The sequence below is a fragment of the Hippocampus zosterae genome, chromosome 9 (assembly GCF_025434085.1).
Source record: "Hippocampus zosterae strain Florida chromosome 9, ASM2543408v3, whole genome shotgun sequence".
Classification (NCBI taxonomy): domain Eukaryota; kingdom Metazoa; phylum Chordata; class Actinopteri; order Syngnathiformes; family Syngnathidae; genus Hippocampus; species Hippocampus zosterae.
This window is the reverse complement of record NC_067459.1, coordinates 11,733,895-11,755,108: the sequence shown is the minus strand read 5'-3', so window position 1 is coordinate 11,755,108 and position 21,214 is coordinate 11,733,895. Positions and strand designations below refer to the sequence as shown.

The 21,214-nt window shown below is 41.2% G+C and overlaps 2 protein-coding genes across 5 annotated transcripts in view; one reads left to right on the top strand and one right to left on the bottom strand.

Moving 5' to 3' along the window:
• Window positions 1-6,945, top strand: part of hemk1 (HemK methyltransferase family member 1) — a 140,078-nt gene extending 133,133 nt beyond the window's left edge. The window contains exons 2-12 of one of the 3 annotated variants that reach the window (XM_052076920.1): window positions 268-425; window positions 1,314-1,487; window positions 1,561-1,652; window positions 1,731-1,824; window positions 1,963-2,079; window positions 2,366-2,430; window positions 2,530-2,579; window positions 2,766-2,871; window positions 4,855-4,950; window positions 5,118-5,228; window positions 5,417-6,945. In XM_052076920.1, coding sequence (XP_051932880.1) covers window positions 363-425; window positions 1,314-1,487; window positions 1,561-1,652; window positions 1,731-1,824; window positions 1,963-2,079; window positions 2,366-2,430; window positions 2,530-2,579; window positions 2,766-2,871; window positions 4,855-4,950; window positions 5,118-5,228; window positions 5,417-5,477 — 1,029 coding nt within the window. In that variant the 5' untranslated portion in view covers window positions 268-362 and the 3' untranslated portion in view covers window positions 5,478-6,945. Of the gene's footprint in view, window positions 1-193; window positions 426-1,313; window positions 1,488-1,560; window positions 1,653-1,730; window positions 1,825-1,962; window positions 2,080-2,365; window positions 2,431-2,529; window positions 2,580-2,765; window positions 2,872-4,854; window positions 4,951-5,117; window positions 5,229-5,416 lie in introns of those variants that run through there. The other 2 variants (XM_052076919.1, XM_052076921.1) reach the window with 2 other exon arrangements.
• Window positions 6,946-7,484: 539 nt separating this feature from the next.
• On the bottom strand, window positions 7,485-13,017 carry cish (cytokine inducible SH2-containing protein). Of its 2 annotated transcripts, XM_052076924.1 has the most exons (4): window positions 12,359-13,017; window positions 12,131-12,198; window positions 10,393-10,559; window positions 7,485-8,290 (listed from the first exon to the last, which is right to left on the bottom strand). In XM_052076924.1, the coding sequence occupies exons 2-4, from the start codon at window positions 12,148-12,150 to the stop codon at window positions 7,788-7,790; spliced, it is 690 nt and encodes a 229-aa protein (XP_051932884.1). In that variant the 5' UTR covers window positions 12,151-12,198; window positions 12,359-13,017; the 3' UTR covers window positions 7,485-7,787. The 2 variants fall into 2 exon arrangements, with proteins under 2 accessions (XP_051932884.1, XP_051932883.1); XM_052076923.1 differs by having other exon boundaries at window positions 12,131-13,016.
• Window positions 13,018-21,214: the final 8,197 nt, after the last annotated feature.

The following is a 21,214-nucleotide window of genomic DNA, read 5'->3' as shown; positions in this document are numbered from 1 at the left end:
ATGAGAATTTCTCTACTCTTCAAAACAAAAAAATACATATATGACAGAGTAGCATATCTCAGACAGAGTATCATATCTCAGCTCTCCGTTGCTGTTTTATAGTTCAGTTTGTGTGCTATCGATATTGTCACGACTGTCTCTAAATGCAACACTACTCGAGAGAGCCAGCGCTGCGCAGCCTTTTGTGCATATAAGCGAGTGACGTCACATTAGAACATCAGGAATTTTGCTACTGCGCCATGCACATAGATAACAATCACCGCAAACAATGTCAAATAAACGACACACCACGTGGTTAAAAAATCGTTAACGTAACTGAATGTTCTCTATTCAACCCAACAAGAGACTAAGTCGGATGAAACATGTGGAGCAAGTCAGTGATCAGAGGATACATTTGTTTAGTTGGGAGAAGTGCGGGGTTGAAGGTAAGTGTATGGCAAGCCATTTGAGCATTTATTCCAAATCCCTGATATCAAACATAAGTGTGTTACACTTGCCATAAATTCTCAAATGGCTTTCCATATAAGTGTGTCATTGAGGAAAAAAAACTACATGGTACGCTTCAAGCATTTATCAAATACAGTTTGATTTTGTAAACGTTTAAAATATTAATCTTGTACGGTATAGTAGAATCAAGCCAGGATTGAAGCTCCAAAAATAGCATTCGATGGAAGGTTTAAACAAAAATTCCAAAGTTAAGTTCCAAAAAATAGGGATTCTAGCAAAGTGTAAGATTTGTAGTTGGGGTTTGAAATCATGATTTCAAAGCCGGCATTTGGGTTTCAAGAACGGGTTTTGGATCGTGTGTGTGTTGACCTGGCGAAGACCACAAAAGTGGCAGTGAGACCCTTCATTTATTCGAGAGGGATTGCCTCCTATCTTCCTTTTTTCTATCCTTCCATGTTTCTTTCCTTCTGTCCTTACTTTACAACTACACATCATTGTTTTATTTCTTCACGGCCGTCCTTACTTCTTTCTTTTCCTTCGTCTTTTTTTAAATTGGTTATCTACTTTTGGCTCACTGTGTGTGTGTGTGTGTGTGTGTGTGTGTGTGTGCGTGTGTGTGTGTGTGTGTGTGTGTGTGTGTGTGTGTGTGTGTGTGTGTGTGTGTGTGTGTGTGTGTGTGTGTATATATAAGTATTGTATCACATCTTACAAATACGTTGCGGCAGCTGATCAAAGACCGCTTGGGTCACTGCGCATTCAAATATCACATATACGTCAGAACAATTTTGCACCACTAATTGTAATGCTGATGTTTGCAGGAATAATGGTTGTCACCTTGTTCAATATTTTTAAATCTAATGTTTTAGGAATATTTGAGCCCCTGTGCGGTGCGTCCATGCAGTTCTCAGGCCCTGCCCTCAGGCATAATAAATGCGCGGCAAGCAGTAGATATTTGGAGGAAACGTTTTGAGTTGAACAGTGTGACTGAACCCGACCTCTCCAGCCAGTACATCATCGCCCATGTGCTCGGGGCTAAAACTGTGAGTTGCGGCTTGTACTCAATGATCTATTCGCTGACCGTATGTGACTCAGTTGTCCTTCTGTAACTGTCAGATAGAAGGTGTCAAGCAGGTGAAGATGTCTGAATTTCTCACACAAGAGGAAACGCAGCGAATATGGAAGCTCTGCAAAAAACGCCTCGCCAGGTTGGAAGTCTATAATGACATTAGATGTATTTTATATCCATATGTAGTGACTTACAGTGATGTGTGTGAATGTTTCAGGATGCCTGTGCAATATGTGATCGAGGAGTGGGACTTCAGAGACGTGACGCTGAAGATGAAGCCTCCCGTGTTCATCCCACGACCTGAAACTGAGGTTTGAGGGAACTCTGAAGCATTGCTGTCATTGATTACCGGTAATCGACTTTGGCTCGGCTTTCATTACATTATAGCCGTGTGTGTGTGTTTGTGCGTGTGTTTGTGCGTGTGTGTGTGTGTGTGTGTTTTGGTGCAGGAATTGGTAGAATTGGTCCTAACTGATCTGCAGAGGAAGACCGGCTCACCTCTATGTTTGGAGGTGGGATGTGGCTCTGGTGCCATTTCTCTGAGCCTGCTGAAGCATCTACCTCAGGTTAGCGTTTCACTCATTTATTGACTGTAAGGAATTCATTTACTGTGTCACACTATTTGTATTCTCATCCATGTTAACTATTTATAGTAATATTTATCTTATAATCAATTATTTAGCCACTTTGCCCCCTGACGTAGCTAAATGACATTATTATGCTGTATATCTATCATACTTATTTTTATAATAAGCAAAATCATTAATAATAATAATGTGGAAAAAATAGTTTTAAAAAAATTCCAAACAGTTCTTCATCCCTAATGAACAATAATTGTGGTTTCTACTGCAGCTTAGAGCCATTGCACTGGACCAAAGTGTGGAGGCTGTAGAGTTGACAAGAGAAAATGCATTAAGGTAACTTGTAATTTCTGTCATTAAAATGTATGTGTGTGTGCGCGTGCGTGTGTGTGTGTGTTTTAACATCCAGTATGTTAATTCGAATTATTTTGACAGGTTAGGACTTCAAGACAGACTCAAGGTTTATCACGTAGATGTCACAAAAGGTAACCGAATGGTGATCAACACTGTATTTATTGTAAACACACACACACACACGCACGCACACACACACACACACGCACACACACACACACACACACACGCACACACACACACAAAAGAAAAATATAAATGTTGATCATTTATATTTTTTTTCTTATTTATCATTGTTTGTCTGATGTCTTTGCCAGATGCCGAGACGGTGTTGAATCTGTGCAGCAATGTCGCCGTGTTGGTCAGTAACCCTCCCTATCTCTTCTCAGAAGATATGCCTTCACTGGAACCAGAAATTTTGAGGTAACTAACCAAGAGCGGGAAAACAGGAAATTGATAATATTGTGTAAAAACCTTTGCGAAATAGGAAGTATTTTGATGATGTGTGGACAATCTACAGTATATTTGCAATGGGAATCGAAACTTCCTGAGTAGAGCTATATGCTGACTTTTGAACATTTCCCATCTAAAAACAGTCCAATACAGCTGTGCATTCATTATTAGGACTGTATTACCAAGATCTGATACCATCGTTAAATCGGGTAGGACACATGATATTTAAAAATGGCAAAGTAGTGCATTTATGGCGAAACAGAAATGGTTTATAGATGAAATCAGGAAAAAATGAATTGTCAATTTAAGTATCGTTTAACTTTGGAGGACATGCTATGCCAGAGCTTTTATGACAATTTAGGTCCTCCTGATTGATCTAGACCAGTGGTTCTCAAACTTTAGACACAAAGTACTACCTCAAAAAAGTACGGTAGTTGGTTTTCCAACAACCACTCTAATGACCAACATTGAAAGACAGTGCAGTAGTAAACTCAAATGTTCATCAAAAATCAAGCAGATCTTTTATTCCTTCAAAGTATAGCCACTGTAACATTAAGCACAATTTCAACATGAGCGCTGTGCTTAAATGTACCAAAATTAAAAACTATTGCATATAAATTTTTGAAAACAAATGTTTTGTCCTTAAAATGTTAAATACAACTGAACTGAACTATACTGGAGTCCTTTACATTTAAGTCATTTTTTCATTGGGTGGGACTTGAACCACACTGAGAATTGCTCAGCTGGTTGCTTGACTTGGCTCTAGCTTTAACATGTTAGCACAGGTACTGACACTCTCTACCATTAGAAATGATCACTAACATTTTTGGAGTGTTTTTCAGGGTACTCATAAATTCTTAACAGAAAAGCTCGTGCTAAAATTTGGACACAATCTCTAGGGCAGGGGTGCCCATTAGGTAGATCCTGATCTACCGGTAGATCTAAGACAGGTCCCAAGTAGATCCGAGGAGTGTCGAGGACGGAAAAAACAAAAACAACAACAACAAAAAACAACAATTTGTGTGTTTTTGTGAATGTTAGTAATATTTTTGTGTTAATGTACGCTGCACCCTAATCATCCTCAGTCTCATTTTCACACAAAAAAATTAATAAAAATAAAAAATAAAATAAAGCAGGTAAATCTTGAATTTACGGTGGCGCGTGAGTACGTCACCGGAAGTTGTTTGCGCTCAGCAGTCTGCAATTGCAGCTTGTGATCAGAGCTGTTGCGTTCTATCTTTTATCGTCATTATTCTCATTCAGAGTTTGCTTCATGTACAATTCACAGAGGGCACGGGCAAAGAATAGGAATCTCGGAGGGCCCAGGGAAGCACTTTAAAACTGTACGTGTGAGCTACGATAGTTAACAGGCTGCAAAAGTGCATCGCATGCCTCAGTTTCAGGCTGTTTCTCATCATGGCGTTCATGTGTGCGTGTGTGTGCGCGTGCCGGTAAGGGTAGATCCCGGGAGGTCAGTTGATCGATCTTCGGTCCAAAAAGTTTGGGCACCCCTGCTCTAGGGTATGCAAAAATGTGAAACATACACAATGTCACTATGTACCTTTCGCTGATTTCCTTTCAAGCTATTTAGTTACATGTTAGCACATTAAAAATAAAAAAAAAATAAACAAATAAATACATAAATAGAACCAAATAAATAAATAAACGAATTTATTTCACTCCCAGGACATAACAAGGAGACATAGGTAAATAAACTGTGATAAATTAGTGTGCCTCTTTATCTTTAGCTGAAAACTAGCATGATTAGCTCAGCTCTCTTGCTTTTGCCAGTCTTTTAGACATGTTTTGGACAAACCATCCAGCCATCCATCCATTATTTGATGACATGGGGTCCAATACTTTTGAACAGTGCTGTGTACATCATATAAAATTATACTTTTTAAAAACATTAGATGTCCATTGACAGAAATGTTCTTTTACATATGTTGGCAGGTTTGAGGACCACGCCGCTTTGGACGGGGGAAAAGACGGCTTGAAAGTGATCCGCGAGATTTTAACCCTGGCTCCACAGATTCTGTCGGATGATGGGTAATGCCCAGATGTAATTCCCCCACCCCCTAACAACCCATGTATGGTTTTGCCCCTAAGCCTTTTTAATAAGTCACGTGCTCCACCCATAAGCTGCTTGTGATAATCTTGTGCTATTGTAATTGCATTTCAATCAATCCTGTGCTCTGTTGCCGCATAAACAACAGCTGCGTTTACTTGGAGGTGGACCCCAGACACCCTCAGCTCATTCGGGACTGGCTGGAGGTCAACGTAGAGTGGCTTCGTTTGGCAGAGACACGTCACGACATCACCAGCAGGTCCGTCCACAGAGCGCAATGCTGAATGCGATAGAGTAGGCCCATGACTGTGCATTAGATTTCCACCGCACGGACAATCGTAACTTTATTTCCAAATTAGACACAAAGTGCGCGTAATGCCCTGCGCTGCCTTCCCATCTGATGTTCAAATTCGGAAAGGATGACATTGATTTGTTTGTGTTTCCCAGGCCTAGGTTTTGCATCCTTCGTAAAGACAAGCCCAACGGCCGCAAGCCGCACTTGGGTTGAGAAAGCGAGATCCTATTATGTTGGCTTTAGGCCAGGTCGCCGGAGCCCTTGCTGACCAGCTCCCCTCCCCCTCCACTCCCGAACTGGCAAACACGCGCCGGCTTTAATCGCTCAATATTCTCTGGTATTATTTCCAGCAGGAATCATCCAAATCAACCCGCTACTGCGCTTTTTAATCTGCGTGCGTCCCATGCCACAAAAAATTGTGTGTGCGATGGCACAAGAGCGGCTCAAAGCAGAAGGTAATTACCAAGGCTTTTCTTAGAAGCCTCTCTCTCAGAAATCGTACCCTCCTCCCTGGAAGCATTTTGTAGTTCTGTGAATCGCCTGATGAATAGTCCTCCCCTTTGCCCGTCCACTCACTGACTCAGATGCAGGAGCGCGCGCGCACACACATGCGAGCACAATGTGGCCATTACTGCCTCGTGCAATCTCGCGCTCACTCGAAGCTCACAGGCCTCATGGTCTCTTTTTATTCCTGAGCTGATCAAATGGCTGAAATATTTCCCGTACGTCGCCAAGGCCAAAACAATCCCCATTTGGAACAACACCAAAATTGTCATGGTCGTCCATGTTTGACTGAATATCGAAGGGGAAGGATTGACATGTAACATTTCCTAGAAATCAGTCAAGTAGTTTTAGTGTACCGGTAATTCATTTTAGCACAAACAAAGGACCATCGCCTCGGGAGAAAAGCCCTCTTCACCGTGTGCGAATATATATGCGGAACAATATTTAAAAATAAAAGCTTTCATTTCAGACTGAGGAATCTGATATTTATACACGCACGACTGGTCAATCAGACCACTTCATATACAGTATATACACTGCCATTTAAATGTTTGGGGATCACATAGAAAGGTTCTTATTTAAAAAACAAATCATTTTTTGAGCACACATCAACAATGTCCGCATTTTATTGATGATTAATTTAATGTTATCTTCATTGGGGGGAAAAAAGCATCATTCTACTTCAAATTATATAAGCCCGACATTTGCAAATGAGGTTTTGAATTATAGTGTATATACAGTTGTGCCCGTGAGTTGACATATATCCGCAGAATGTGTCAATGAGTGATCAAGAAAAACATTTTTTAGGGGAGGAGAATTCAAATGTAATTAGAAGGTATTTCCAAATAGCATGATCATATTTTCTGAAGAATTGCCCGTATTTCACAAATTCTGCCAGCAAATATAAATTATGCTTTTCTTTCAAAAACAAGTGGTTTCCGGAGGACCCCAAACCTTTGAACAGTCGTGCATATAATATGCGATTCTAAAAACAAATGAAAACCTCAGGGGCAGTTTTCACATTGCACCCAAAACATTTAACCCACAAATCGTATATGTATACAGCTCTGGAAAAAAATTGGAAACTCCTGCAACATTATTATTATTAAAATGAACAGCCACTGAAGTGTCACTAATATACAAATAAACGGAATTGTTTGTCGTTTTCTGCCAATGTTCATGATTAGTTGTCATATCTTTACTCCGAGAACCATCTAAAAAAATACTTGGCTCTCCAAGTACCACCAACATGATTAAATTGATAACAGTAGCATATTAGGCTATGGAAAGATGGCGTAACATTTTGCACAGTCTGAACATTAACGATTTGGTGAAATATAGGAAGAAAAAAATACTTGTATGATGATTTAAGAGTTTTAATAAAAATTATACCTAGGGGCAAAAGTATTTAAAAAAACACAATTCTGGCAAATTGTGCGCAAATCTTTTGTAGTAATATACAACTAAACTGTGTTTGTTTGTTTGTCACTCCCCCCCCTGAACGACTAAGGAAGCCCGCGCCCAAGAGTGGTACTATAACCACATTTTTTCAATCGCTGGTCAAATGTATAAGATTGTGATGAAGAGTAGCAAGCATCCTTGATTTTGAAGTCATCTTTTTGTTTTGTTTCTTTAATATACAGAGTAGTGGTCCCTTTTTTTTCTTTCCAAAACCAGTAGATACTGTATGTTAAAAACAACGACACATTGCACATGTAAAAGGTAGAAAAAGGGTTTTACTGAAAAAAATAAAACGGCAAAGGTATGTAAATGGAATCAGTGTATGTACATCTCATGCAATCCAGTCCAAATGATATACCGGCACACACACACACACGCGCGCGCTTGCGCACACGCTCTCGTGTGCACTGATATCAACTCAATTCATACACGTTTTTAAAAAATATAATAATGACCCTGTGTCCAAAGTTCTGAAGCAGCAATGTCATTTCCATGTGAAGCCGGGGGTGTAAAAGGAACAGTTTGTGTGTTTGTCCTCCTTTGCAGTTGAGATAAGCCTCATACCTTGAAGGGGTATTCCTGTAAGAAACGCAGCAGAGGCCTTGGGAGTGGTAGCTGGTCATGGCGCTCCGAATGCCTGTTGATGACCAGGCGGGTAAGGTGCTGCAGGGAGGGCAGGCTCTGCGGCTTGTACACGGGACGCCTTAATTTTAGCACCACAGATGCCGACGACTCCTGGATTGTCACTTTGGAAGTAGCCTCTTTGGCCGCCGTGCCCCCCTCCTCGTCTGCCGCGCTCCTCTCCAGTCCCATGTAGTGCTGGACCAGGCTGGGCACGTTGGGGAAAGACGACAAGCTGGGCCGAGCCGGCGAGCTGCAGTCCAGCAAGAAGCGGGTATAGCTGTACTGGATGCGTATGCTGGTGGGACCGCGGGCCGTCTTGACGGAGAGGGTGAGCATGTACAAAGGGTGGCTGCTGTCTCGTACCAGAAAAGCCCCCTCAGAGGCCTCTTGAAGTGCACCGTGCGCCTGGGCCGCACTTATAGCTCCCCAGTACCACCCTACACACAAACCGCCATGTTAGCACATCGCTTAGCACATCTCAAGACAAGTCCTCGACCCAAAAATTCTTGGAAAATATGCCTCCAAAGTTGAAATTGTTGTCATGTGATACGACTAAGGACAATTGGCAAACCCAAGATCTGGAAATAATGCCAAGAGAGCTTGGTTTAGATGGTCACAAGAATTTCTGAGGTTATGAATCGTGCCCAGCCTCGGAATATGTTGACACGCAACACAAGACTCTTGCGTTTTGAGTTTTCATTTGCTTCTTTTATATTTGTGACATAGATGTATTTTTCAGATAGTTGTCACAGTCAAATATGGAGTGTGACGAATTCTAGCTAGAGCAGAGGCGTGACAACACGTGTTGACGCGGCACGAGAAAGCACACCAACCAAGAAGGTAGCAAGAAGTTAATCACTGCTGATGCATTTGATTTGCATTTTATTTACTGCCTTCAAGCATTTTCATCCAAATATCGACTGTTAGAATGACCTTTTTAGGTTAGACACAATGAACTGCTTTGAGCGGTAGTGAAAAAAAAAACGTCACGCAGCACAGATACCTTTGTACTACCTCTTTTTTCCTTTTTAAAAACAAAAATTGGTTCGAAATTTCTGGCCTGCACGTGTTTTTCAAAACAATATTTACTGTAATCATGAGGTTTCGGGGATATGAACCTCACACAATGAACAACTTTGCGCAGCACATAAGAATACGGCGGCACAAGAAAGCACACTCAATTACCGCCCTACTTATTTTCTATTTCATTTGTTTCTTATTGATGGCCTAGAAGTGTTTTTCATACAATTAATCGTTATGCTTTTACTGCTGCGTTATCTTCGGTTACTGATAGACAAAATGGCATGTTCTGATGTGTACTGTAGAAGACCTCTCTGCTTAAGAAACTTGACATGATTTTTTTGTTTGTTTTTACATCTGATTTCTAAATATGTTTTCCATTATTCTGTTGGTCAGATTTGTTCTGAAACAAAAGCACGGGCAGTCGTGACAATGTTTATAGATTTATGATTTCGCAGTTACTGTATAACCGAGGGCAACTTTAGTTACAATGCGCCCTCTGCCACAAAAACAAGTTGGACAGCCCAAATCCAAGTCCATAAATGTGTTCTTATTTGTCTAAAGCCATCACAAACGACACCGCTAACAGCAAAGAGGAAAAAGTGTGACGCTGGCGACTGAACACAAATGTAACTTATCGTTACTCAGTACTGTACGAACAATGTAGGTGATGACATATCAATTATGTAACGTAAATACAGGGGCTTCTTTCTTTCCAACAGAGTTCAATTCCTACTGCATAACCCTATTTTGCACGTAAATACATTTAGTCCATGAATGTAAAACAATCAAATGAAAACCTGTGAACACATTGTGCCCTTCTTGTGCCACATGGCAATGTATCCTTTTTATGCTGCTAAACAAACGAGATGATTGCGCGCCTTTCATAACCTCAAAATGTTGCAATGTATAATGGGACCATCGTAAACTGAGCACCCCTCCCCCCATACATTTTACCAAGCACATGCCCTGTTCACTTACACAAGTAGTGAATTTAAAAATAAATCTACACACCCCTGTTCAAATGGCAAGTTTTTGTCATAAAAATAAAAACAATGTGGCCTGTACCGTGTACAACTCTATTGAATGTGTTTATGTATTCATTTAAACTTTTGGAGTTGTAATCTGAGATAACATGGTTGCAAAAGTGTGAACAACCTTTTAACTCATTCACTCCCAAAGACGTTTTTAAACGTCTTTTCAGACTGGGTCCAGAATTGGCTCGTCCTCAATGAGTTAACTGGGGATATGGTGATGTTTACAATCAACTAGTTACATTCAAACTCTCTTTTTTTTATCATAAAAACATCCGATAAGTGTGTAGACTTTGTATATGCCCTCTACAGTGTATAAGGCTCTTGTGCTGTCAACAATTAATTCCAACAGTAAGACAACAACAGGAAACACCCCCTCGCCATTCCACGTCTCCGTGGCATCTTCAAATGAGTCGTTTTACTTAATTTTAGTTTAGTGAGAAAAAAACTTGGGAGAGTCCACTGTTTATGCTCATATACCACACCTGATGTTTCTAAGTGGCAGAAGTTGCTCGCAATGGCCTGCAGATCCTTGGTGGGATCCCATAGTGACGTGCTGCTTTGGAGGCAAGGCGTTGGCGCAACCGTCCCTGCCCGCATGCCCCTGTGGCGGGCCTCAGTTGTTGTAGCAGTAGGCAAAAGACCTCGGGGACTGAAAATAGCATGATCGCTTTATTAAGGTTCAGTCGTGAACAAACAAAAGCAAAGAGTCATGCATCGTTGAAATTTTGAATGCATCTGTAATGACATCAGTGTAACTGCGAGTGACAAACACAACAAATGGGCCACTCCCAGGAGTCAACATAATGTGTTTAACTTTGTCATAATGAGGCTAATGCAGTAATAATAGCAGTTTGCAAACGCAACAAATGTTTACATCAGAGCTAACTGCCTGGAATCAATTTGTGTCATTCAGTTTTCAACACGGCCCTGTACTTCATCATAACAAGTAAAATTTGTCATAAGTATTAAATACTTCCGCCAAACGCAAAAAAAAAAAAATCACAGGATTCGGTATGTTCGGAATAAACAGTGATAATATCAATTTAAATACTACCAAAAAAATATTACAATACAGTTTCACTCAGGTGGCAACATAATGTTATTTTGTCTTTTATTATAGGCCAAAATGACAGAATAGTAGAGATTAAAAAGTAATGCTGGTTCGAAAGCTATTTATAAACACAACAACTGGTAAAAGCCGAGTTTACTCCCAAGACTCACTATAAAGTGCAGTTGGACTTTTAGCATGGCCTAAAAGGTCAAAATAGGACGAACATGGTGAATATATCTGTTCAAATGCTATTTACAAACACAACAAATGTTCACAGCAGAGTTACACTATAATGTGTTTTCAAGATTTTGTTTCAACAGCCCACAACGTCATAAAATTGGGATTAAACCGTGATACCAGTTTGAAAGCGATTTACAGACACGGCAAATGTCAGTTTCTGTAAATGCGTATATTACACTGTACTTGTATTTTTTGCACGTTCGAAATAAATTCTTCGGGCAAAAAAATGCACACAGCAGTTTACGCCGACAAGCCAGTGCCGTGTGTGATTTAGGTTGCGGTATGTCCTTTTAAAAAAAAAATCTGACTTCTTTTTACACAACACATTAAAAATACAGGTTTAAATTGTATAAACAGACGCAAGACTTCCTTCCCCGCCAAACAAGTCATGCCTAATCGATTTTTTTTAAAGTCGTAAACAAATAATTTCCCTCATGTTTACTTTATGCAGGAGTTACCCTTATTTGGGTCCAGTGGAGTTGTTTGTTGGTTTATCATGCACGCATCCTAAATCATAGTACAACTATAAAACAGTACCATCCCGAGAAAGATAAATAATCCCTCATCGAGGCACAATTTTAAAACGAGTACTGAGACTATTGTTCACGGGTACAACCAAATAGTCACAGTTTTGTACAGTATTTATCATTAAATAACTTTAAGGTTTTAAATTAGGATGGACTTCCTGTGATTCTGATGAGAATCACTTTATCCATATGCTTTATAATGCAATTTATGGTGGTGAATTTATACATACAGCGCACACACATTCATATATGTATATATATGAATAAATACATAAATAACGATCTTATGCTACTGTATTAAATTAAATTCTGTGTGTGTTGAAGCGATCTAATAATACATTGATTCGCACGGAGGTCTTTTGTTGTTGACTTAAAAAGCAAACAAAGAAATTATGTACTCACCCTGGCACACAGAGAATCATACTACTTCTTCAAGCCACACTCCAATTCCAGTCGTAACGCACTCCTCGCTTTTTGTTCAAAAAAGACAAAGATAAGCTAATTAAAAAAAAAAGCTTGTAAGAAAAAACATGAATTAAAAAATAAACAAGCGCTGGTTCACCAAACCAGTTTCGGTAAACGCGCGTCACTGTCGGTCGCCAAAATATACGACGTTTGTTCAAGTGGTACCTTTTAAATAACAGAGTCCGGTTTAGCGGCCTCGTTTTGTGGAGTGTGTTGTCGCCAGAATCGGGAGCTTCCAATGTGCGAAGGGAGCACAGCGAAAAGTCTTGGCTTTTTTTAAAATTGAGTATTTCCTAGAAGTCTATTCCGAGAACGCCTTTCGGCACTGGCAGCTCTGACGTCACTAACTCCGGACGACGTGCACGCGCGCAAGCGATCCCCGACACAGTCTCCTTGCGCAATTTTTTAAAACAAGCGTACAGCCCGAAATGCGACTCTTCGTGACGAATAGTCCTTCTATACTTTGGGTGTTTGTTTTTTTTAATTACGATGTACGCGCGCGTGAGTGTGCGTGCATTTCTGTGTGCGCGCCCCTCCTCTTGTTCTCGGTGCCCGCCCGCTGACTTCTGCGTTCGCTGAAGCGGCGCGCGCTCCCGGGAATCGAGCGCTGGTTTCTCTCTACACGCTTTCCAGGAATAAGCTTGCTTGCGCTTTGACTCCGCCCCGCCGAGCCGCCCCCGGTGCGGGCTTCATTCTGGGAATTCACCGCCTCGTCATTAAAGATACTAGTCGTGCCTGGCAGGGGCGTTTCTTCACCCCCTGTCGGCCCAGATAAAATGGACCATGGAGGTAATATTTTCAGACTGATAAACACACAACCACGTGGAAAAAAAGGATAAGCGGCTCGGATAATGGATGGATGGAATGGAAAACGAGATTTTAATAATTGCTGACACCATGCTATTAAGTCTACAGTACCGTGCTGATGACTTTTTTCTTGCTGACCTTGGCTTGAGCAAAATCGCAGCGTATACAAGGTTTTCAGTCGTTGACGTGGACCAATATTGGCTGTTTCTCTGAGTCATCTCACCACCAGAGTGCAGCAATAGTAAGGGGCCCTACGTGAAGGGGTTCTGACCCCTTGTCGTTGCAGTGCAGTGATATGAGCTCTCCCATACGATCACGTGATCAGAAATCGGGACAGAATCATTTATTTGTAATGAAGGTGGCTTCACGCAGGACTCTGTGTGTCTCTTCTTCAGCCACAGTACACGGTAGCTTGTGCTCGAAAAGACCTCAATGACCTTTCGCTCATCCGTACCTTGTTAAGGAACAACAGGCAGGGAATGAGATGTGGAAACATTTTGCTGACATAGGGCCAGGGGCGGAGCTGCGTGGTGGCCACTGGCCTAGGGGAAAATTTTGATACCTGTGACTTTCCTGCCATTTTCACGTTGATGCAGTATTCTTAAATCACTTGATAATCTGCCACAATGCATTAATATTAATTGTGTATTTAAAGCACAAATGTACCCGAATGCAATTTCCTAGAGGGAAACTGTTTGATTTTTCAATGTTCATTTGAAAACACCACTATTAATTTCAATAATATCGTAGGTGTAGTACTCACTAACTATATCACATGCGTCGAGGCTAACATGTTTCACTGTCATCTTTCTGCTTCGGATACCCACAAGACATGCCATTATTTCACCACTCGATGGCATGTGCAATTTACACAGGATACCTTCAACATGTTCAAAATTCCCTTGGGACAAGAAAAGCACAGGCAAACGTCTCGGAAGCACTCAGCAAGCATTTGTGACCTTGAAGGAATCCCGAGGAACTCCGATGTGAATGCAACGGTCGCTGGCGTTGGAAGCACTCGCAATTGTTCGCCACTCAGTGGACGTTTAAAATTGTGAAGAATTGAGAGATTTTTGTGTCATTACGAAATTGACATGATGATTTGAATGAATAAGCCGTCACTCACAGTCAAATCAAGTCAACAGTATTTATAGAGCACTTTCGAACAGCCATCGCTGCATACAAAGTGCTGCACATGGAGCGATTTAACATACACAATAAACAGTAAGACGAATCGGTAATAAAGGCGGTAGAAAGCACCAAGCAGTAAAATCAAGGACAAATCATGCTGAGTCGAACGCCAAAGAATACAAGTGAGTTTTGAGGAGGGCTTTAAAGATGGGCAGCGAGGAGGCTTGCCGAATGTTCAGTGGGAGGTCATTCCAGAGAGAGGGACCCGCAACAGAAAAGGCTCGATCCCCTCTGAGCCTCAGTTTAGTTCTTGGTACTTCTAACAAAGACTGGTCCACAGACCTGAGGCGCCAGGCAGGTGTGTAGGGGCGGATGAGCTCAGAGAGGTAAGGTGGCGCGAGATTATTCAGATATTTGAAAACAAAGAGGAGGATCTTGAAAATAACTCTAAAATGAATTTGGAGCCAGTGAAGGGATGCCAGAGTAGGAGTTATGTGCTCCCTCTTACGAGTACCAGTCAAGAGGCGAGCAGCGGCATTCTGGACTAGCTGAAGGCGCTTAATGGAGGACTGGCTGACTCCAAAGTAAAGGGCATTGCAGTAATCGAGCCGGGATGTGACAACGGCATGAATTACTGTCTCAAAGTGTTCATGTGAGAGGAGAGGTTTTATTTTGGCCAGCTGTCTAAGGTGAAAGAAGCTGGATTTAACAACGGCACCAATTTGCCGATCGAGTGTACAAAATGGATTCGGCCATCGGTGACGCCCACTGTGATTGACTGTTAGCTAGCAAATCAGTGCAGATAGAAGTAGACTATGAGATAATACACAAAAGCCACTGCAAAGAAAGTCGCATTAGCTGCTAAAATAAGCCCAGCAGTGGGTTGAGCAAGTTTCTGGATATGTGTGAATTTTATTTCATGAAACCGTGACTGTGGACGCTATGATACACAATGCCTTCTCAGTTACACAGAGGGTTTCAGTTATGCAAAAGTGTGTCAGCTTACTACAGCGAAATGTTGTGTCGCTCTGGCCGCTGTGACACATTAAAACAATTAACCTTCAAATAGAACTGTAACAAGTGTTGATTATTTAATGACAGGCAAGCTTGTGCCCACTGGTAACATTTGACAAGGCAATTAATCAAGAGTGTTGTTTTTGGATGAGTAGCGTACCAAGCAACCAGCCACATTAGTCATACACTTGATTAAGGCTCATGTTTCTAAACAATGACGGTAAGCAAATTGTTTGCTGCAGAGTACATCAAATGTCTTCAAGGTAAATTCCTAATTAATATGAACCGATGTCAACGGTCCCTCATGGACCCCCTGTAGCTCAGCTAGGGGTCCTGGGCAATTGCTTGCCCTATTCCTGTAGCTGTGGTTATGCCCCGTGCACACATGCACAGACAATCCGCAGCTTGGGTGTTGATTTCCCTCAGTGGAAGAACACTGGCAGCCTATTTGACGCAACGTCACTTGTGAAAACCTGTCGCTGTTGTGAGCGCCAACAAGGAAATGGAAGAGGTTTTAAAAGGCCCAGGGCCACTTGTTTTGGAACGTGTGAGTCCTCAGTTCACTGCTACGGCGTGAGGCCACATGAGGTTGAGCATGCACTGAGTGACCTCGCCCCTTACCCCACTTGCATTTTGTTGAGCTGCTGTTGTGTCAAAAAAATAAATAAATAAATGGTGAAATCTGATTTAAAGTGAACATACTGTATGGAAAAACACCAGACAGTATTATTTTTTTTTTGTGTGTGTTGCCTCTTTCAAGAAAGTTATCAGTGAGCGAGCAGCGTAACCTAGTAACGTTAAGTACGTCTGCCTGGGTTGGAATCTCAGCTCTGGCCTCCCTGGATGAAGATTGCATGTTTTCCTCGTAGTTGTGGAATATTTTCTCCAGACGTGCGGATGCGCATGTGAGTGGTTGTTTGTCTGTAGTAGCAGTGTGCGTCTCTCCAATAAAAGACGATTTGATACGTGTCTTGATGCATGGGGTGCGACATGATTCGAAATTGGTACACTTTCAAGTGGAGCAATTTTATTTGGGATTGCGATTAGATTTTTCCAATATGCTGAGGCTGTAGCTCTGGTCATATTTATTATCATGTAACCATATTTACAAGTTCTGCAAATCTCAAATTATTTGAGTTCATTAAATTGAAAGAAACAACAAATCATTTGCAACATCAAACTGATTTATTTCGATTTGTACCTGGTGCCCACGTGTCATAAACATGATTCGAGATGCACCTCGATGCGATGCATACGTAGGGTGTGATATCAATCAAGGATGGTATATTTTAGCATACATTTATTTGATTTAGTTGGGTTGAATCAAATCGGTTTTCCAATCTAAATTGTTGGGGTCTTTTTGGTTTAAAAAAAATGACACCCTATGATAAAAACCCTACAGTTAGCTAGTGATCAATCCTGCTTTAGCCCATCTCTCACCCGAGGTCAGCCGCAACTCTAATGAGGACAAACTCGAAAATGCACGGCTGGACTTTTTCCTCTAAATTGTTGCTGCTAAACCATCACGTGTGAAATTTCCCAACCGATTCTGTCTTTTGTGAGCAGCCTAATTCTGAAAATATGTCTGTGAGCAAGATTTTCCAAATTGTTGGCGTGTGATATTTTGCCACTCCCTCAGAATGGGTGAAGGTCCGCCATTTCCAAGCAGCGGTCGGAAACACACCGAAACACGATTGTATCAACGGGCTGAGGTTACCACAGGTTAGCATGAACATGATAAGGGAGCGGCCTGTACATGAATGGATCCGGCTTGGTGATGAAGTGCTGCCACCCCGAGGGAAAATGCAGCCCATGCTTTTATTGTCTATGTGGAACTGCTGTTCATCACAACCCTGAAACCACACCCGTCATGGGCCTCACAGAAATGAATCCATTCTGTCTCATTCAAGCCACTGACCTTCCCAACCCCAAAACTGAGTGATTTCAGCCAAAGTGTTACGAGTCGTTAGCCTACTTGCTCAAATCTTCTTTAACCTGCTGTCAGAATATGAATGAAGTGACCAATGTGTCTTGCTAAAAAAGAAAAACGTTGTTTTTCTTTATTTCTGGGTTTATTCTCAGACTTTCAAGTCATGGTAATCCGCAATATTAAAATTGACGCAACTGAACTCTTCTCGTTTGTCAAATTTCTTGTGTTTTTTTCTTGTTTTCAGAGAATGTTGAAAAAATGACTTGCAATTATGCTCTTAGCCTAACAAAGTGGATGTTGAGTGTGTACTAAACAGCTGAGCGTTTTAAATCCTGGGGGAAAATGCATAATGGACCCTTAAAAACAAGAGAGTATTGTGGTGAAAGAGCAAACAACTTATATGTTGCGCACAGCTCCCCTTGAACATAAACACAGACACGCAGAACATTATGGAACGATCACGTGTGCTGTAAGCTTTCATGAGGGCTGCGGTTTGACTCTGAAACTTTTGTCGAGCAAAAAAATAAAAAAAGTTTCTTCAAATGTTAAAACATAGCCGTGATGATTAATGATTGCAGTAGTTTAACAGAAAAACGAATATTTTTCTCATCATGCTAAGAAAAATAAATCCAAATTGAAATGAGTCGGTGGTTGATCAGTCAGAATTGATTTTTTACACTTGATGTCAGCTGAGAATACCGGTAGTAAAATGTTGAAATGTTGTAAGGCTTTATGAGGGCCATCATTATTATGCAAAAATCATAATAATAATCCAACACATCGGAGGTTGATAGACAGTATTTTTGATTGGGTAAACGTCTGAACAGTTTATAGACAAGTCAACTCAAGGCCCTTTGACTGCTTTTTAGTTTAAAAACAACCGAACACCTGTGTGTTTTTAAAGGCCATTCTTGGCGAGATGCTTTCCTGAACACAACTTTTTCCAAATATTCCTTCGCACACGCATGTGGTGGATTGGCCTCGCACCAACACATGCAACTATTTAGGAGTCTTCATCATTGCCGTTTACACTGGAGTGCTCTGATACAGTACCGCTGAATGGGAACCCTTTCCTAGAAATCCTCAAGCGAGCTGTGTTCTCAGAAGGCCTGCGGACTTTTGTCTATCCGGATGCAGTTAAGCAAATATGTTTTCACGTGTAAGAATACAAGAAAAAATAGGGCTCAAAAGCGTTGGTGCTGTTGCATAAATCTCTCCGAGTTATTCATTCATTCATTCATCTTCCTAAGAGTAAAGTAAATACATTGTAGTATCCGGGCAAGAAATGCATGTCAAGCTGACCTCATAAATGTGCTTCGCCTGATGATTAACATTCATGTATGGGACGTCGCCTATTCTGAGGAATTCTCCTTCCCCTGAGGCGTTTTTTTTTTTCTGGCAGGGTTTTTTTTTCGAAAGCGCTTTGAGACGGTCTTGTTATTGAATCTGCTTCCTTCACAATATGAGGTGTCATTTTTTTCCATGTTCAGAAGACACAAGAGCAGATTCTGGGAACATGGGAGATTATCCGTCTGGAAGATCTAATAGGCAAGCAGGACAATGATTCACACAGTACACTGGGTGCATACCAAGTATTTTCAAGGGAAAATGGTGCTATTGGTAAGTAGGGGTAGTGGTGGTGGGCGGGGTGGAGGGGAGGTCACGTTTATGGCTATTGTGTTCATGAATGCCTGTTTGTGTGCAGCATGCAGCAATAAACTCACTTGTACTGAGTGGTGGAGCTTTCTGATTTGCCCAAAGCTAACATAATCTTAATGTTTTTATGCATGTTAAAAACACAGATATAATTGTTTTTCTCAGAAATGGAGACGTTTGAAAATCTTTTTTTTTTTTTAAATATCACCTTGTGCCATTTGACCCGACACTCTCTGGCTCAAATTGTGCAGTCCATCTCAAATCCAAATGGCGTGCTTCACCTATTTGCAATGTCTTGCTTCCACGAACCAGGAAGTATCTTATCATAACTTGTCGGGTTCAAGTTCTAATACAATAAACACAAATACACACCTTCCATTCTCAGTGGTGTCTTGCGATAAAAGTTGACTCAAATCATCCTGCTTCCCCATTGTAATGAATGGAAATCTCTCCCACCACTTTGCTATTACAGTGCACTCCGCTTAATAGAACACCGGTTAATAGAGTGATCCGCTTAATAGAGCAAAAGGCTCTGGAACCGATTTGCCTAATGCAATTTCCTATAAAGATACTCCGCTTAGTAGAACAGATCTCCGCTTAATAGAACAGGCCGTAAGCAATGAACATTGTAAACTAGTGGTTTTCGAAGTGTAGCTATCGCGATACTGTACCACTATCGCGAGAAAACGCGGTAGTTCTAGCCGTATACAGTAACAGGTAGCACGCGTCACTCCACTCATAGACACACGCACGTCACAATGGCTTCAACTTCATTCAAGAGACGAGAGAGAGACGAAGTGTAGCTATCGCGATACTGTACCACTATCGCGAGAAAACGCGGTAGTTCTAGCGACAAGAAGGACATACTCAGACGATACGATGCATTGCCGGATTCTCAGAAGGTACGCCCGCGGTTCCAGGACTTCCCTCTTATCCAGCGCATTGAGAGGGAAGTCAACCGCAAAATTACGGACTCCTGTTTCCAGACAAAAGTAACGACGTTTTTCTCGTGATTTGAGATGTTTGACTGAAGTTGATTAAAGTTGTTGTTTTGTTGTTTGATTAAAGATATGGACGTCCACAGTCGAAATATCTCTTCTAACTCGTCAGCAGGGGTTTTTCTGCGTGCATAACTTGGTCGTCGACGTGTCTGAAGGTGTACCTAATAAAGTGTCTCCGGTTAATAGAAACCCCGCTTAGTAGAACAGAAGCGCTTCGGCCCAATGGTGTTCTATTAAGCGGAGTGCACTGTAATAATATTGTACTTCATAAAAACTTTTCGCAAAGGTGCAGGGGTTGATTTGGAATCGAACTCGGCACCTCTGCACTGTGAGGCGCAGGCGTCCACAGTTGGTTGTTCATCATGGTGACAATTTGGCTAAAACTAGACAATGTTGATAAATGCCTTTGTTGTTTTAAAATGCTTTGCTCGTGATGATGGTCCTGCAGATCACAGAATCCAATGAAATTCGTGATGCATTTTGACAGTCAATAAAAGAGGCAAAGATTGATACAAGCAGACTATTGTTGTTCACGCATGACTGGTAATAACTCATCAACGTTCAAATTAATTTACATCTGGAATTTCGTGTAACTTCAAGTTAAAAACCCCTCCCTGAGACGTCACCTTATTGTGGATGAAGGGTTTATTCGTTCCAAGGAGATGACTTGCCTGGGCCTTTGTGTCTCTGGCAGAAGTACATTTCGTCAATTTATTGTTCTGTGTAACGCTTCTTCTTTCATTTAGTTGACAAATTCAGTTTATTTGCAAAACAATGTTAGAATGGTGACTAGAGTCGCGCATATTTTGATGGCACAAATTCAGTATACTCACAGTTCGTGCTGGTTAGGTAATATCACGATTCTCGCTCATATAATCAACCGGCCCTATTAATATTGTCCTTTAAAACAGAGGTCCCCAACCCCCGGGCTTGGTGCCGGGCCGCACAGAAAGACTAAATAACTTATATTATCTCAGTTTTATTCATTTCGGAATCTGAATTATATATTTTATTTTGAAAAATTACCGGACTCTCTGTTAAATCAGTCTACAATATGTCACACTTGATGCAGGTGAAGGCGGCGCTTCTTGGTCACGTGATAGGTTACCGCTTAAATGAAACCCTACACTGTAGGGGTGTCCAAACTTTTTGCCAAGGGGGCCAGATTTTATGTGGTAAAATGTCGGGGGGCCGACCTTGGCTGACATTCTTTACATTGAACAACAATATTGTTCAACAAATTTTAGTAAGCCAGTCTGTTTCACATTTCCATTTTTATTTTAATTTCAACAATCTTAAGAATTTCTTTTGGTTCATTTGAAACAGGTATATCACATGCAACTGCTTATTCACTTGACTTTTTCTTAAACAGAAGTCTCAGTGCAAATTTATTGATTTGAAACATAAAATGTATCACCATGACTTTTCAATAGTCACAAAACCTTTGACTCGAACAACAGGGAAATGAACAAGCAATACACA

Bases quoted from the DNA above. Each gene is read 5' to 3' on its own strand.
- cish (XM_052076924.1), bottom strand. From the start codon at position 12,150: ATGATTCTCTGTGTGCCAGG. The intron at 10,560-12,130 runs GTGAGTACATAA...TGCTATTTTCAG, and splicing joins ATGATTCTCTGTGTGCCAGG to TCCCCGAGGTCTTTTGCCTA. The intron at 8,291-10,392 runs GTGTGGTATATG...GTTTGTGTGTAG, and splicing joins CTGCCACTTAGAAACATCAG to GGTGGTACTGGGGAGCTATA.